The sequence below is a fragment of the Vombatus ursinus genome, unplaced genomic scaffold, assembly GCF_900497805.2.
Source record: "Vombatus ursinus unplaced genomic scaffold, bare-nosed wombat genome assembly UNPS02014768.1, whole genome shotgun sequence".
Classification (NCBI taxonomy): Eukaryota; Metazoa; Chordata; class Mammalia; order Diprotodontia; family Vombatidae; genus Vombatus; species Vombatus ursinus.
In genome coordinates, this window is record NW_020954546.1 from 6,768,582 (window position 1) to 6,787,294 (window position 18,713).

Here is an 18,713-nt window from a genome sequence, read left to right on the forward strand (position 1 = left end):
ACTCTGTGGTTTTATCTAAACGAACTTCTTTCAGTTGTGAAATTTTAATAAATTATCTGTCTCTGTTTTGTGATTATCTTTTATTATGTGGGCCTAGTTTTGCCCTTATAAATCATTTGAAGATAAGTTTACTAAGTCACTTCAATTACAGGGAAGCTGGAGTGTGTATGTGAATGCTAGTAAGATACTGACAGCCTGCTAAATTCTTTATTCCTGCAAAGCTAAGCTTGTGAACTTAGTTCCCCATTCTATCAGAGTTGAAGTTTCCTATTCTACAGCCAAACCGGCTCATGGAAACTTACAAATAGGGGCAGCTAGGTGGCGCAATGGATAGAGCACCAGCCCTGAAGTCAGGAGGACCTGAGCTCCAAATCCTGTCTCAGACCAAACACTTGACACGTACTAGCCATGTGACCTTGGGCATTATCACTTAACCCCGATTGCCTCACCAAAAAAAGAAAAGAAAAAGAAACTTACAAATCTTTCTGTGATGCTATAATGAGATACTGGTGTTGATAATGCTCCATTAATCATCGGTTTACTACAGGTTGAGTGAGGTTGGGAATGGCAACAGAGAAAGTATTGGTAACAGGGTCTAACTGAGAACTACCTAACTAGAGAATTTTCTAGGATGTACCTAGCATAACCACAAGCTTTTGTTATTCTCTAGTCAATCAGAAAGCAGGACCACCTATGTACTCAAAATTTTATTTCTCATTTATGACTATAAAAATGTTGTGATGCCTGCCATTTGTTGTCTTTGACCATACTGAGAGGTCATTGACCCAATTTATTGGTAATTGCATGCCTTACTAATAAATTGATTGTCCTAAGATTTTTGTTTCTCTCAGTCTCATTCGACCATTTAAATTTCAATTGCAACACAAGCATTTTAAGCACTTATTATGTGCTCAACACTTTGCTAAGTGCTGAGAATATAAATATAATAAAAAAAAGACAATTCCTGCCCTCAAGGAACTTACATTCTAATAGAAAAAGACAAAATATAAAAAGAAGCTGAAGGGGCAGGGGGCAAGATGGCACCTGGATCAGGGGCATGATGGAAAACTCTGGCTTTCAGCATGGTGAGAAAAGAAGAGTTGATTATCCTGGGGTACTCTCCTTAAATTGGAGGTTCTAGGAGGAGCCATTGAATCAGAAAAGCCATGTTGGAGAAGTTTAGAGTACAGCATGGTAAGAAATTGTAAGTGTATTTGGTGGCTTCCGTTGAATAGGTAATGTTTTCTTATAACAAATCCTGCCAGTTATATTCCAAATACTCCCTCCTTTCTCCCTTGTCTCATCCCCCTCTTTCTTTACCTCTCAGTCTCTTATGAAATGCTTTATGTTTCTATCCTAAGTTGCTGCAGCATCCTGCCAATTGGCTGTCTACTCTAAGCAGTCCTGAAAGGTTATAAAAATGAAACCTATACCTTAGGTAACTGAAGCTAATATTCATCGAGGGCAGTATTCCTTAGTATACTAATAAATTTTTTTTGCTTTTAGTTTGGCCCAAACTAAAACTATTTTGACTCAAAGTCATCAGACACTCACCCATCACTACCACCATCAATATAATGGATATGCTTCATCCAAACATACCCATTCCTTTCAGTTGAAAGAATTCCCTAACAAGAGTTGTCAATTGTCTTCAAGTATTTGAAAAGCTAACCCACAATAAAATAAAACAAGCAAACAGAAAGAGTCCCCAGTAAAACATACCCAATAGGCATCACCCAGTCTCTGCTTAAGTACCTCCAATAAGAAGAAATCTGTCATTACAATAGGCAGCCCATTTCACTTTTGTACATTTCTAACTGTTAGGAATTCCTTCTTTATGTAAGATACTCCACATATTCCTAAACTCCAATTAATAGAGCTAAGATGATGTTCTATACCCTGATACCTTTACCAGATGAGAAATGCCTCTTTGGATTATGGAATCTATTAATAAATCAAAGGTGTAAACTATTAGGAACCAATTTGAGTTGATTCCCCAGTCCAGTTTGAGAGAAGTGAAGTACTTAGGTCTTTGAATGAAAATAGATACCAAACAGAAAATGTTTTGTGATTAGTTGAAGAGAAGCAGTGAATTGTGGGTTTGTATAAATTGGAAGTTGGTTTAGTCTTATATTGGAATAGCATGCCATCTTAATAATAGAACAGCCTCTACTGCTTAAACCAGTGAAGTTCCTGATTAAAAAAATAGGGAGTGAAGGGGTGGGTGGAAGAGACAGAATGAGTCTGTATTGTGAACAGGATTTTTACTGAGCCAGTTTCTAAGCTGAGAATGACAAAACAGCAAGCCAGAGACAAAGTGCCAGTAAACATGTAGCCATTTAATTAATTAATTTCATTAATTAATTAGTTATTTAATTTCATTATTATATTTGCAAATTGGGAATTCTCTTGATCTGAATTCCACCTTGCTAAAGTTAAGACAAAGATGATATACATAAATCACTATGGGAAGGGAGAGAGGAAGGTGGATTACAGACAATCATTCCCAGGGCCAGAGTAGTTTCCCAGGACCAGCCCACAAATTCCACAATAGTAATGTACAGGTGTCCTGAAGTTCTGTGGGAACAGCATTGTTCAAGTCTTTGGGGGTCATTACTTGGTGGGTCACAGGACCAGAGTTCTGTGATGGGAACGGGTTTTACAATCTTTGCTTCACTTCAGGTATACAGGCAGGGATTGTGAGCCTTGTCAAAGTTTAATTGGGGAGCATTTCAAGCTGCATTGTGAGCTCTGACTCTGTATTGGCAATTCTTGAGCATTCTAAATTATTATGTTTATTACATATATCATATGGAGTAATATAAAAATCATAATTCCCTTCACAGTATCTACTGGCCTTGACCAGAATAACCTTGCAAGCTTTTTGGGGTAGGAAGATTTGGATTTCCCATTGACCTTTATAATGGCAGTATCCCCAGATCAGCAGTAGCTGTTTATTTAGTATTTATATCAGGAATTCTCCAAGAAGCTTGAGAAAGTACTCTTAACTTAACCTCATGATGGTGGTGAAATTGACTGACTCAACATAAACAAGGGGTATATATTAACTGGTTTTCATTAGCTGGTAAGGAAAAAGATGTCAAACACAGGAAAAGAATTCCATTGGAGAATTCTTCCCGGGGCCTCCATTTTTCTGAGAGACACAGATAATCCAATATTTAGTTTCTCCCCAGCTCTGCTTTTGACTTTCTGGACTATGACATCAAGACCCCATACTGGTACCTTCCCCCCAGCCCCCGCTATCCAGCTTACTTTTGTGTGTGGTCTTTCCCCTTGAGTATGTTAAATTTAAATTTCCTTGTAAATATTTTGTAAAATTGTACTTGTGAAATAGGTCACAGTTTCATTTCCCTACTATGAAGTAGGTTGCCTGAGGGAGGAAAATATACATAAGTATTGACTGAGAAGACTTTTCAATGACAAATAATAATGTCTCTCATAAAAGAAATAAATGTTCTACAATGTTAAAAAAAACCCATTTTTTTTAAAAAAAAAAGTCTGCCTCTACTCAACCTTTCCAGTTTTATTTCTCTTTTCTGCCCTTGAGTCACTCTAGGTTTCAGCTACCTGGGTTATTATGTCAGAAAGCCTGTCATTTTCCTCCTCCAAGCGTCATAAGGACTACATGTTTCCTTTGTGTCCTTCCTTATGACCATGGATCCCACTGATTGGTTTTCTTTTCATATTTCTACCCATACTTGAGTCCACCTGTAGATAGTTAGTTTCTTGAAGTAGAAAATACGCAATTTTGAAAATATTTGTATCTTCTCTCTTTTTAAGTTTTATTTTTTTATGATGAAGTTAAGAAACATCAAGACAAGCACTTCCACATACAAAGCTGACTTCTTCCTCCAATTGTATACCATAAATTTAACATAATTTTCAAAACTATCCTGCTTATCTGTTTTCTTTCTGACCTTTCTTCTTTTCTTTTCTGCACATACAAAAAAATGCTTCATTGCCCTTCTGTTCTTACTTTTCTTTCCTCCTCCCCTCCCTCCCTTCCTTCCTCTTTCTTTCTCTTTCTTTCTTTCTTTTTTCTTTCTTTTTTCTTTCTTTCCTTCTTTCTTTCTTTCCTTCTTTCTTTCTTTTCTTCTTTCTTTCCTTCTTCTCTTCTTTCTTTCTTTCTTCCTCTTTCCTTCCATTTTGGTAATCCTATCAGTAGTCCCACTCCCCTCGCCCAACTTCTCCCCTCATCACCACCATCCCATCCTCCACCAAAAAAAAGAAAAAGAAAAAACTGAAAGAAAAGCAGAAGCCTTTATCAAATATGTGTGATGAAGCAAAACAAATCCTCACGTTGGCCGTGACTGAAAATGTATGCCTCATTATATACCTTACAATTCTCTTTACTCTCTGGACATTTCAACATGTTTCATTACCGGGCCTCTGGACCTGTTTTTCCGGACTGGTTAATTATCAATTAACAAGCATTGATTAAACTCCTACTAGTAAATCCTTAATAAAGACTTGTTGCTTTGTTCGCCTACAATGGGCCAGGCTCAGTGGTAGGTGCTGGGAGTAAAAAGATAAAAAGGAAACAATTACTATTCTCAAGGAGATTGTATTCTATCATGACCTTGAACACAGAGTTTTTTTAAATGTCACAAAAAAATTCTTACTACAAAAGCATAGAACTTTATTTCTTTTTCTTCTGTTGTTTCTATCTCTTTAGGATTTTCTGAAAGTAGAAGAGTGATACGAGTGATAGACAGTAAATACCTTTCGAAAGGATAGGGTTTTGTGAAAACTAAAACTGTTAGCAAACTGTTTCCGCCCGGTTTCGAACCGGGGACCTTTCGCGTGTTAGGCGAACGTGATAACCACTACACTACGGAAACTTACACGACGACAGCGTCTTCATTTGCAACTCATAAAAAGTTTTGACATTAATACGTTTCCTCCGTTGGCATTGGACAAGGGTTGTTTTGTTTCGTTTTTAAACTACTGATAGATTTGATGGTTTCCTGAACGAAATCAAGATGAAATGCGGAAATTTTTTAGATGTTTTGTAATCTGTGAAAATTATTTTTACCACCTTAGCAATAAATGGAATGAAATAATAATGTAAAATAATGATGCTTATAGCAGTTGTCTCATGTGATTGTTGGGAGGATAAAATAATATGTCAAGTGATTTGTGAATTCCTAAACTACTGTATAAATATCAACTTATTATTCAATTCAATAAATATTAAACATCTACTATGTGAAAACTACTGTACTTTGCAGTGAGTATTCATCAGTGTTTTATAGATCTGGGATCTCACTACTATAGGGATTACTTCCATTGGTGTAAATGGCAACTCAATCATTCCTTTCCACCCTGTGTAATTCTTTTCGGTATTCTTCAATAGATCCTGGAAGAAAAAGAAAAAAAAAAGAATACGGTAAATATACTGGTGGTCTTTCTCTAGGTCTTTTTTTTTAAGTTAAAAAATTTTTAACTTAAAAAAAGTAGAGAGAAGGAGAAAGAAGGAAGCAAAAAGAAGAAAGAAAAAAGGAAGGAAAAAAATAAAACAGAGAGAGGGAAGGAGGGATGGTGGAAAGGATAAAGGGGAGGAGGAAGGAAGAGAGAAAGAAAGAAAAAGAAAGATACTCTAGTAACAAATGTAGTAAAGCAAAAAATTTAAAATATCTCCCCCACACCCCCCAAAAAAAAACTTAGAGAAAGGCCCCCTTTTTGTCCCCACCCCCACCCCTTAGTATCACCATTGCATTCTTTTTTCAGGAAAAAAATCACACCTACAACTTTGATTCCTTAGAGATTTGATGCTCCAAGATTCACAATCATACACTATCAGCAGAAGATTTTTATTGAAAAGATGAGTCTTTAACGTCAGAGAGTAGTTTGGTATTATGATAAACATTGCGTTAAATTAAACAATTTTGCTTAACAATTGTATAGTGTAACTGTATAGTAATTACGAGACTATAATTTAACAAACAGGCCCAGCTCCCTTGGTCTCCTGTTCAGCTCTGGCCCTTTCCAGGGGCAGTGCCTGTCCCAAACGTGATGTCATAACTCAATGAACTGGTCCTCCAAACTCAAAGTACAAAACAGCAATTTTTCAATGCTGTATGGATTTTTAGGCAGGTCTTTTGTAAAAAATCATAAATCTCAAAATGCTTTGGTCCTTAACCTCAATTAGCTTGAAACCTATAGATAAAAATGAATTTTTCTTTTTTCAGAAGAATAAAGGTGAACTGAAGAGAAAAGAGAGTTGGGAAATCTATTTTAATAGGCTTAAAAATGAAGATTTTTAAAAATTTTTTTTAAAAAAAAAATTCGTTTTTAAAATACTGAATGAACGCTTCACCTCAGATTATTTCAAAGTTCTAATCGACTTGTGAGCCAGTGGGTAGTCGTGGCCGAGTGGTTAAGGCGATGGACTTGAAATCCATTGGGGTTTCCCCGCGCAGGTTCGAATCCTGTCGACTACGAGGTGCAGTTTTAGAGATGCCTAAGGAAATGGAAGTTGTATGTTGCCGCCTGGCAGAATTGCAGAGAGAATGTTTCTCATCCTCTTGCTCTGGTAATGAAAAGAGTATCTTTCACTGCAGTTAAAGTGGAAATGATCACTTCATTCAATTTCAGCAAAAATTTCCGGTTGTCTCCTAGAGCACAATACTGTAGATGTTGCGTCCTCTTCTTGACCCTTCAATCATTGCGCCCACCATTCCTCTCTACTCTTTTTGCACATGAAGACCATCTCCTAAAGCCTGTCCTCTGGCTCAGCTTTCTTCCGTTTCCATAATAGGTTCCTTCTCTCATCCCGGAGGCCTGTCAGTCCACAGGAATTTACTGTGTTTACTATTTGTCACACACGTTGCTAAACCCTGGGAATACAAAGAAAGCAAAAACACTGTCCGTGACTTGAAGGAGGTCATATTCTAGCGGGAGAGAGAAAATGCAAATAACTACTAGAGAGAGAGGGTGCGCGGTGGGGAACCCATTTCACAAGTTTGGATTCCGATAGAGGGCCGCACTTGAGGACCTAGAGGGTCACATGTGGCCTTGAAGCCGTAGGTTCCCCACCCCTGAAGGAAGATAATTTGATTCAAGGCCCTAGCAGGGAGTATTAGTGAGAAGGGGAGAACACTCGAAAAGGTGGGATTTGAGTTGAGTCTTGATGGAAGCCAAGAGGCCAAGGTAAGGAGGGAGAGCTTTTCAGCTGTGAAGCAGGGCATAGCAAAGGCTCGGACTGAGGAGATGGTGTTCTGTGTGAAGAACAAACGGGCCAGTGTAGTGGGACAGGAAGTAAAGTGTAAGAAGACTGGAAAGATAGGAGTCAGATGATGAAAAGTTTTAAAACATCAAAGAAGAATTTATCTTTGACCTTGGAAGTGACCCAGCCACTGGAATTTCCTGGGTTGGTGTTACGTGGTCAGACCTGTCCCTTAGGAAAATCACTCTGGCAACTGAATAAAGGGTGGTTTGGAGTGGAGAGACACTTGAGTAGGGGGAGACCAATTAATTAGTAAGGTATTGCCTCCTCTTCAGAGCTGGAGGTGAAGTAAGGGGAATCTATTCAAGTGGAATATTGCCTATGTTGTCAGATTTTTTTTCAACATCCTTTGCTAATTTTTCTCTTTGTCTTTAAAAAATTCTTTGTTTACAAAGGTGGCTCTTTGGGAAGTGAAAGAGAGAGATCCAGGATAATTTTAGGTTAAGTAAAACAAAAATTATTTTTAAATATTTTATTTTTCCACATGTACAAATATATATATATATATATATAGTGGCTCTTTTTGTGGTGGCCAAGAATTGGAAACTGAGGGGATGCCCATCAATTGGGGAATGGCTGAACAAGTTGTGGTATATGAATGTGATGGAATACTATTGTGCTATAAGAAATGATGAGCAGGCAGACTTTAGAAAAACCTGGAAAGACATATATGAACTGATGGTGAGTGAAGTGAGCAGAACCAGGAGAACATTGTACACAGTAACAGCCACATTGTGGATGACTTACTTTGATAGACTTAGCAGCAATGCAATGATCTAAGACAACTCCAAAAGACTCATTATGGAAAATGTTATCCACATCCAGAGAAAGAACTATGGAGTCAATGTAAACGGAAACATACTATTTGCTCTCTTTTGTTTCTTTTTTCTTGTAGTTCCTCCCATTCATTCTGATTCTTCTTTACAACATGACTAATGTGAAAATACATTTAATAAGAATGTATATGTTGAGTCTACATCAGATTGCATGGTGTCTTGGGAAGGGGAGAGGGGAAGGAGGCGGGAAAAATTTTAAATGCAAAAGTTTATGGAAGTGAATGTTGAAAACTAAAAACAAATTAATTTTAAATTAAAGAAATAAAATAATTTATTTTTAAGAGGTTATTAGTTACTTTAAAAAAAGTTTCAAAATAATTTGTACCTTTTTATCAAGCTGTGCCACTGTCAGGCCTATATCCAAAATATATCAAAGAGGAAAAGATCTTTTATGTACAAAAATACTTGTAATAGTTGTTTTTTTTTTTTGTGGTGACAAAAGAAAGAGAGACAACTAAGGGGATACTTATGCATTGGCTAAACAAATTGTTTTATGTAAATGTGATGGAATACTATTTTTCTGTAAGAAATGAAGAAATAGATAATTTTTTTAAAAGAACATGGGAAGACTTTTATGAACTGATGCAAAATGAAGTGAGTACAACCAAAGAGTGATTTGTACTCTAAAATCAACATAATAAAAATGAATAATTTTGAAGACTTTTTATAATTTCATTCTGAAGAATGAAATTAACAGAACCAAGAGAATGGTTTATACAATAATAATAGCATTGTAAAAGCAAACAACTTTGAAAGCTAAAAGAATTATGATCACTACAATAACCATTCATAATTCCAAAGTGCTAATGTGGAAACAATGCTTTATGTTAGAGAGAGGTGATAGATTTAGGGTGCATAAAGAGACATATTATATACAGCAAGTGAGGGCATTTGATTATGCATATTTGTTACAAGAAATTTGTTTTTCCTTTTCCATTTTTCAGTGGAGTGAAAGGAACAAAAATGAATATTTCTGTTATTTTTTTTTTAATACAGAGGTAGGGATAATCTACAGATGTGACCTGTCATTTGCACTTTCAGATGAGATCTCTGGTTATTGTTAGTTCTACTTAACTGTTTTGTTTTGTTACAAGAGACCTCTCATGAAGGATAATGTGTACATGTTGGTAATATAAAAACAAAATACACGAAATTTTTTTAAAAAGAGGTTATCGGATAGTTCAGGCATGAAACAACGTGGGCCTGTACTAGGGTGGTCACTGTGTGAGTGAAGAGAAGGGGAAATATAGAAGAGATGTTGTGAATGTAGAAATGGCAAAGCTTGACCACAGATTGGATATATGGGGTGAGTGAGAATGAGGAGGCAAGGCTGGCACTGAGGATGCAGGATGGGTTCACTAGGAAGGTAGTGATACTTTCTACAGCAATAAGGAAGGTTTGGAAAACAAGGTTAGGAAGAGGGGAGAGAATGAGTTGTGTTTTGGACATCCTGCATTTGAGATACCTAGGGGACAACCAGTTGGATATGTTCAAAGGCAACTGGTGATACAGTACTGAAGCTCAGCAGAAAAGCTTGGGTTGAATATACAGATTTCAATATAATTTTTATATGAATGACAATTGAATCCATGGGAGCTAATAAGAACATCAACTGAGATAATATAAGCAGAAGAGAAAAGAGAGCTTAGGAGAAAGCCTTGAGGGACACCCACACTTGGTGTGTGCGACCTGTATGAAGATCCAGCCAAGACAGAGAAGGAACGATCAGACAACCAGAGAACCAAGAGAATGCTGGATCATGAAAACCTGGAGAGAAGAGAATATCTAGGAGAAAGTGGACAGAGGTCAAGAAGAATAAAAAGTTAAAAAGGCCATTAGATTTGGCAATTAGGAAGTCATTGGCAACTTTGGAGAGACTAGTTTCATGACGAGGTTGATGAGGTTGGAAGCCAGAGATCGAGCCATAGGAGCAAAATAAATAAATAAATAAATAAATAAATAATCCAGCCTGGTAAAACTCATGGGACTTCTCTTCAGAATAATGTTTTTAAATGCACAAAATAAAATATTTAAGATTTCAAAGTAAACTAATTATATTGAAATAAATATCCAAATGATTGTAAAAAAAAAAAAAACCAATTTCACAGACTCTAGATTAAGAGCCTCTAAAACAAGGTGAGAAAAATGAGAGAAATTACTATTAACTCCTTCCTACCTCCAAACCACCAAGGGAAAGGCCCTCAGTGTTGCTAGAGTTTCCCCCTCTAATAAACCCATCTCTACAAGGAAGGATACAGTCCTCTAAACTTAGAATATTTTCTTTGGCTTCTTCTTCCCCTCCAAGCACACTAGGTAGATAGATTGGACTTCTACTCTCCTACACTTGGCACTGTGTACATAACTCACGGTATTTATGAAAGGTAGAGTCTATGTTTGTCCCTCCAAATTCTACTTCAGACTCTTGTTATTCCATGGTTCTCATTGTTCTTGACCCCAGAACATTTCAACTGGTTCTAGGCATTCCTCTCCTTTATGTAGGAACTCCCTTTCTTGGTCCTGCAACTCCTTTGCTTGGTCAAAGAGTCTCTCCCTCCATATGGCACCACTGCCCCACTCCTGCTGCATCTGATTCCTGTAGTTCTTGGTTTGACCAGGTAACCTCTTACTTCTCTTTGGACGTAGGCATTTTGGCCAATAAAGCTCCCAAAAGGGAGATTAAAAGAAATAAGGCTGACAAAGTAAGTAGGTTCTAGATTGGGGAGGGTCTTACAGCAAAAGCTCAGGCATCTGTATTTTATCCTTCAATCTAGGAGTTCTTAACCTTTTAATGTGTGGACCCCTGGGGCAATCTGGTCCTTAGTGAAGGACCACTTATCCGAAGAATTTGCTTAAACTCATAATCGAGGAAGATGCTCAATTTCTGTTAGAAGTTAGTGAAAATAAAGTTGTAATTTTTCCCATCTAACTTCACAGGCCCTACCTACAATCTATCCATGGAGCCCTTCTGTGGACCCCAGGTCAAGAACACTGCTTTAGGTAATGGGGAAGCAAAGAAGGATTTTGTTCAGGAGAGTGATATAGTGGAACCTGTATCACAGGCAAATTATTTTGAAACATATGAAGAACTACACAAATATGTAAAGATACATACAGACAAATATATAAAAACACAGATATATAAGACCAACAGCCATTCCCCAATGAATAAGTGGAAAAAGTACATTAACAAACAGTTCTCAAAAGAACTGACAACTGTTAACAAGTGTTAATAAAGATAGCTCCAGATTGTTAATAATAAGGAGGAAAAAATAATGAAAACAACTCACATTTCAGCTCAGACCCAACAAATTGGCAAGGCTGACAAAAAATGGGAATAGTGAAGGTTGAAAGGATTATAAAAAGCCAGGCACACTAATATACTGTTAATGGAGCTGTGTGGTGGTCCAACTATCCTAGACAGAAATTTGGAATTACACTTAGAAAGTGACTAAAACATCCATATATTTTTATCATAGATATCATTACTAGGCATGTATCCTAAAGAAGGTCAAAATCAGAGAGGGAAAAACAAACTATTCATAGCAGTGCTATTTGTTAAAGCAATGAATTGGAAGGATACCCATTCTTTGAGAATTGTTTAACAAATTGTAGCACATGAATGTGCTGGGATACTATTGTATTACAAGAAAGGACATAAAGAAACATGGAAAGACTTATACGAATTGATGAATTAGGAAAACAACATACTCAATGACTACAATAATGCAAATAGAACAACAACAACAAAAACTCAGCACAACAGACTTTTGATATGTTGGTTAGTTTTTCTGAATAGCTTTTTCCTCTCTTTTTAATTGTTGGTTTCAGGACATGGTTCTTTGTGTAGACAGAAGGGAGAGAGACACATGTGGAAATAAAAGTGATATAAATGTGAAAGATATAAATAAAAATATGTAGGAAAGTCATTTTGGCAGCTGTATGGAGGATGAATTGAAGAGGGCAGAGGCTAGAAGCAGGGAGACCAATTAAGAGGATCTTAATCTGGTCCAGGAGAGTGCTTGAATGAATGGAGAAGGGGATGGATGCAGAGATATTGTGGAGATAAAATCAGTAAGCCTTGGTAAATGATAGGATGAGGGTAAGTATGGGAGGGGGAGAAGAAATGACTGGGAAGAGCTGAAAGGAAAAGGAAAGAGCCAAGTATAATTTTCAGGTTGTGAAGCTGGAACAGATCATGAGTTCTGTTTCGGATATGTTGATTTCAAGATGATATAAACAACAAACAGCTAAAGATATGTGTCTGTAACTCAGAAGGGAAAGTAGGGATGCCAATTTGGGGGCCTCTACACAAAATCAATCAATGAAATCTCCACAAGAGAAAAGAGAAGAGTAGGGCCAAGCCCTGGAAAACAACCTGAACTGAATATTGGTGAAGTACTAGTTAAAATAATCTTGGGAAAGAGAAAGTATTTCAGCTAAATATGTTTATTGTAGTTTCAGCTACAAATCACAATATTTACGTGAAAAGCTTACAAAAGGAACAAAACTGCACAAATATAAGGTGGATCCGTGTTTCAGTCAAGCAACAAGCATTTATTAAGTGCTTACTGTGTGCCCAGGTATAGTGAAAAAACAGTACTTTGTCTCAAGGAGTTTACATTTAGGGTAGATACAAAGTAACCTTTTTATTAATCAAGCCTCTATTCACACTTTTTAATTATTTTTTTAAGGGTTTTACACAGAATGATTTACTTCGGAAGGTATAATCACAAATATACAGATTCATGCTCCCCAGGACATGGGGGAATCTTCCTGTCCCATGTATTGTATGCTTTTAAAACTTCTTTCATTATTCTGACAGTATTAAAGTAGTATTGAAATACTTAACATAATTAGGAAAAAGCCTCTTAGCAGAGGATCCATCGACCTCTGGGTTATGGGCCCAGCACGCTTCCACTGCGCCACTCTGCTACAAGGAAAACAGTTTTGATTGACTCCTAATGGGATTATTGACAAGCTAGAGATTCGTTTTTAAAATTAGGAATTATTTGTGCCTGTTTCTTTAATTTTCTTCATACAAAGCAAAATTTTCCCAAACACTGTTGCTGGAGCCTGCACTCACTCTAGAATTAGCTCCACAACTGGCCAGTCTTCCAGGTTCGACAAAAACTCGAAATGTAGGGTGTGGTGCACGCTCACTAAGGTTTATGTGGAGGTGTGCGGGTGCACTTAGGCAGAGTGAATCTGGGAGGAGGAGAGAGAGATGAGTCTGGCAGGCTTGAGTGTTTTGAGTGACGTGTTCCTGTGCCTAGGTCAAGACTAATGCTGAATGAATATTGTACACCTGAGATCTTTCCTTACAAGCTACAACTACTTTGAAGTTTCCTAGGAAGGAGAAATGAAGAATAAATGAAAAAGAAGTAAAATGTTAAGGGTTAAAAGTGTCTTCAGTTCAATTCCTCAAAAATTCATTTAGAGCCTGCTACTTACTGTGATTGCAGTAAGTATACAGAGATAAAAGCTGAGTAGTCCCTGCCTTCAAGTAATGTATTATATTGCGGTCGGAGGAACAAATACACATCTAAGTAAATACAAAATGTATAAAAAGTGAATACAAACCATTTCAGGGAAAAAACTGAGAAAACAATGCTGTTTTGGGGACAGGTTGAAGTTTTTTAAATGAAAACTGGAGATTTTTAAGTGAATATACAATAAATACTGGGAACCTGGAGAGGAACCTGGGAGATATCTACCATTAAAACAGCAATATGTCTTTAGCAACCCTCAAAGGACGTCTCTCCCACTCACATCTATGAAGGAGCAGGATTCCAGGATCACAGACTGGAACTGGAAGGAACCATGGAGACCATCTATCACTCACCCAATCAATCAATCAATCAATAAACATTTATTAAGTTTCTACTATATGCCAGGCATTGTGCTAAACGCAGGGGATACAAAGAGAGGCAAATGTCAATTCTTGCCCTGAAGAAGCTTACAGTCTAATCATTTAGTCCAATCTCATTTTACAGATGAGGAGGCTGAGGTCCTAAAAGTTTAAGTGAATCAATCACTCAAGGTCCTACACGAAGTAACTAACACAAGCGTGGTTTGAATACAAGCCGTTTCTATCCAGATTCAGAGTTTTTACAACTGCATTTTGCATTACTTAACAACTTATAGAAGTAAGGCTACTGAATTAGGTAGGTTTCAGAGCTGGGATCCTGTAGTGCAGACTCACCAGCTGACCAAGTCTTTCTGCATTCTCTGGGCCTCGGTTCACTCATTTGGTGTTTGGATGAAATGATCGTTGGTGCCCTCTCAGTCCTAAAATTCTATAATTCAATTCCTTCTAGCCATTTTTACAATTTTGGCACTGCCCCAGATCGAAGTTGATGCAGAAAGAGGCAAATACCTGAAGCCCTCAGGGAAACTATGTAGAGTGAGACATTGGAGTTTAATGATGAAAAGAATCAACTCTCGGTGCTTTTGTGTCGTTCCAAATTCTACAGGCAGAAAAGAAGCGAGATTGCGCTTTAATACGTTTGTTCATCGTTTTATTTACAAACTCTCTGCAGAGTTTTCCAAGAAATGTGTGTGAAAGTTCTTTTCTAGTGACAAAAAGAGAAAAATCGGGGGGGGGGGGGTCGCCAGTGGGGGGGAGGGGAGGAGCTTAAGACAGTTTTTTGTTGTTATTGTTGATAAAATAAAACAAAAAGGGGGGAGCAGAAGATTTTGTTCCCGCTTCATTTGTGCAGTCCTCAAACAGGTCGGTCCTTCGGTCATATAAGTGACTGCTTCTCAGAAGCGGTCATTGTTGTAGACTTTTCCTAGTTTAGTTTCTCTCTGAGAGGCTAGTTATGTCTGGGCGAGGGAAAGGAGGCAAGGGGCTGGGCAAAGGGGGTGCCAAGCGGCACAGGAAGGTGCTCCGGGATAACATCCAGGGCATCACCAAGCCCGCCATCCGTCGTCTGGCTCGGCGCGGCGGTGTCAAGCGTATCTCGGGGCTCATCTACGAGGAGACCCGCGGCGTGCTGAAGGTGTTCCTGGAGAACGTGATCCGGGACGCTGTCACCTACACCGAGCACGCCAAGAGAAAGACGGTCACTGCCATGGACGTGGTCTACGCGCTCAAGCGCCAGGGCCGGACCCTCTACGGCTTCGGCGGCTAAACTTCCAGTCTGTGTTAAGTAAGACTTGCCAAAAGTTAAAAGGCTCTTTTCAGGGCCCTTCATTTTCTCACTTAAAGAGAGCTGTAACTGAGTCGTGTTAAAGGACCGACCTAAAGCTAAAAGCTTGGGTAAATTTTCATACTGTGATATCTTTAATCTAGTGACGTGCAACAGCCATCCCTTACCTTGGACTTGCATGCTTGTTCCATATTTGTAAGTAATTGTTGCTGACTTCCAGACAAGACGGGGATAAAATACAAATGTGCAGTGTGGTACTGCAAAATCTGATAAAGCCTATGTCGGGTTATTGCTAGTTAAATTTTTAGCACGTAAAAAAGGCGCTAGATGGGGCTGTCTAGTCAATAGACAATCGAAACGCATGGGCCAATCCGGCTCTAGCATGAGAAATTGTTTGCCCAATCAGGAAGGAGCTGCATGATTCTGAACAAATTTTTAAGCTATCGAAAATACTCTAAATCTTGCTGTTCCTAACTTGATTTTATTTTTCTAACATAAAGACCACATAAAAGGGAGGGCTTGCTTTTTTTTAAATTACTTGAGGGGGGCCGGAGCAAATTGTAGGCATTTTCTCTTTCAGTAAAGATCCTGGAGAACTATCTTGAAATACTCATTGTCTGGACTTCCCTTATGAAAACGGGTAGAGAGCCTGACATTGTTAAAACTATTGTCCAGTAGTAAATTGCCTAAATAACCTCAGCTATTGGTTGAGGTCCCAAGTATTTTTGAGTTTTTAAGACTGGAGAGGAAAAGCGGTATCAGGATGTTTATAGCACTTTTTTTTTTAACGTCTTGTTTTGTCCTCGCAACAACCCAGTGAGGTGGGGACTACAGCCTTTTACAGATGAGGAAATTTAAGATTGCAAGGCATGGTCGCGTGGCTGGTAAATTTAATGCGGGAACTGAACTCGGCTCTTCCTAAGTCCCAAATCCCAGTACTCAGAATATCAAGCTGTAGTAGCCAGAGTTCAAGGGCTAGCCTGGAAAAAAAGATTTCCTCAACTAGAAGGTGAAAAGCACATTCCTTAAGGCAAAAAGAGGCCCCCCCAAAGAAATAATGGCTTCTGCCTTAACTTATTAACTGTAGGATTATAAAATGGAGGATACTTTCGGAGCAACTGGCGGCCCGAGGCAACAGTTATGACTACATCCAATCCCTGGAGGCCCCGCCCCTAGATTCTTCACTGCCTGGTTCTTTGCACTGCCCCCGATTTGAATTGTGAAAATACAGTATTAGCTAGGCTACGGACCTGCTAAGTCTTACATTCTAATCAAAGTTGCTGCAGGCACAAGCCAGTTCACTAGTCACTGCAAGAGACAGTACTATGTTGAGATAATCAAAGGCAAAAGCAATGACGAGATCTAATGAGTTTGTGAAAGAGAAGTGTTACCCCATCCCCTCTCCACAGTCCCAGGAATGTGCTTTTTTTTTTTATTAGATCTTTTGGTTTTCCTACCCTACCTTCCATAGTCCATGTGATTGATCTCCTTCCACTAAATGTTTAAGCTTTATAGCCCAAACTATGTTGAGATAGCTTAATATAATTTTTCAAGTTTCCCAAAGTCTCTACTATGTGCCAAGCACTGTACTAATCACTGGGGATACAAAGAAAAGCAAATCTCTGCTCTCAAGATTCTCAGTCTAATGGGGTGGAGGGGGAGTAACGTGCAAACAAGTATATACAGGATAAATTGGAAATCAACCAACAGAAGACACCAGAATTAAGAGGAATCTGGAAAGACTTCTTGCAGAGGATAGGATTTTAACTGGAACTTGTGGTTTTCCTTTGTTCTTGAAGAGGACCAATGACTTCAGGAAGGTGATGTCCTCACTTGCAAGTGAATAGGATTTAAGTGAGGCGGGGCGATGCAAAATCACCAGCCTCACTCTCTTCTCTTGGAGCCAGCCATCTGGGTGAATTTCAACAAGTTCAGAGAAAATACAGGTAGGATCCAATGGCCTAAATGTTAGAAGGACCAGACATCCTAGAGAGAGATTGGAAACAATAAAGAATGAAACTCTGAAGACAGAAAAAAAGGAAAAGGAGGAGCAATCTAAAGAGACTTGTGTGTATTGAGGTAGCTGATTGTTGTTCTGACAATAGCAGAGAGGTTTATCTTCCTGGAACATGTATTCGAGCTATTCCAGAGAATCTGCCAAGATTTTTAGAAGTAGATGACCACTACTAATTTAGCAGATTTGCATTGCCAAAGATAATGAAATTTTGGACAAGAAATTGGACACCATAGAAACCCAAGTACTATTTTCATAACTGCTTTCCACTTAAGGGAAGAGATGCAGAAGAATGAAGGTGACTCAGAAGGAGAATAACCCACTAAAACAGCACCTAAGAATGAACCCCATCTATAAGAATGATATTTGCCTGATCAAAGATCTAGTGCATCTAACAAGGATTAGTAGTGTGGGTAAAAATGCATTTACCTGGAGACTTGGAAAACCTTGTTTAAATGTAGCTTAGAGAGAAGCCAAAGATGGTAGCATAAATTTGTGTCGATTGGTTGTCTTGGCTCAACTCAATTGGAACCATTCTGTATTCTTAGGTTTAGAGTACTGTTTTGCGTAATAAACTACTCGAACTCACAGTTCATAAACCTTCTCACAATAGCCATTCTACTGTTGGACATCGACATGCATAAATCCAATACAAGCGTTCAATCAAATCATGAAACAAGGTAAATAATGAATCAGGTGGAAAGCAAGACATCCATACTCACAGGGTTGCTTCAGCACTTCCCAAAAGCATAATCCCTCAGTTGTTCCAACTCCTCAAGAGGACACAGGTCAATGGAAAGTAAACTGATGCTAAAATCAGAGGACTTTGATTAAAATCCAGACTTTATCACTTGCTACCTATATCACCTTGGGCAGATCACTTAACCTTTCTGGTCTTCAGTTTTCTTATCTGTAAAATGAGTTCATTGGACTAGATGACTTCTAAATACCTTTCTCATTCTGCATATATGATCCTATAATCCATTTAGGTAAGTATTGGGATGCCAAAGAGCCCAGTCTGCAGTCATTGATCAATCATCTCCCTCTTAGAGAAACAGCTAGTGTGTGTTGTCCCCTTAGGTCCAGAGCTCTACATTTCAAGATGAAGTTGAATTCACCCTTACTATCTTTCCCAGAGCCTGCACCTCTGAAGCCCGTCACCCTTGATTTCTCTTCTCATACTCTATCTGGTCTTTGGCAGCTACTTTCCTTCATCTCATTCCCTACCTCTTGTCTTTTTAAGCAGGGCATGCTAAAAGCTGCTGAGTCCATATAGACTTCTGGTTTATGCCCTCACAGAAGAAAATCATGGAAATATCAGCACCAGAAATTAATTCCCCTGCAAGTTATTGTTATCATCACCAAATCTTCACGTTCCCATAGACCATCACAAACCAGGCACTTCTATCCTCTGCCAACTCTCAAAGTCTATACAAGTTCCTTGTTTCCATGACACTGTCTAT

At 38.3% G+C, this 18,713-nt stretch overlaps 1 protein-coding gene and 2 non-coding genes across 3 annotated transcripts; 2 read left to right on the forward strand and 1 right to left on the reverse strand.

The window, feature by feature from the left end:
• Positions 1–4,789: 4,789 nt before the first annotated feature.
• Positions 4,790–4,862, reverse strand: TRNAV-AAC. Its single transcript has one exon. It is a non-coding gene; the product is annotated as a tRNA-Val (tRNA).
• A 1,520-nt stretch (positions 4,863–6,382) lies between these two features.
• TRNAS-UGA lies at positions 6,383–6,464 on the forward strand. Its single transcript has one exon. It is a non-coding gene; the product is annotated as a tRNA-Ser (tRNA).
• Positions 6,465–14,906: 8,442 nt separating this feature from the next.
• LOC114043002 (histone H4) lies at positions 14,907–15,235 on the forward strand. The gene has a single exon (XM_027861812.1). It carries the CDS (start codon positions 14,907–14,909, stop codon positions 15,216–15,218), a length of 312 nt encoding a protein of 103 aa, XP_027717613.1. The 3' UTR covers positions 15,219–15,235.
• The last annotated feature ends 3,478 nt before the right edge of the window (positions 15,236–18,713 follow it).

Coding starts and splice junctions, on each gene's coding strand:
- LOC114043002 (XM_027861812.1), top strand. CDS start 14,907: ATGTCTGGGCGAGGGAAAGGAGGCAAGGGGCTGGGCAAAGGGGGTGCC.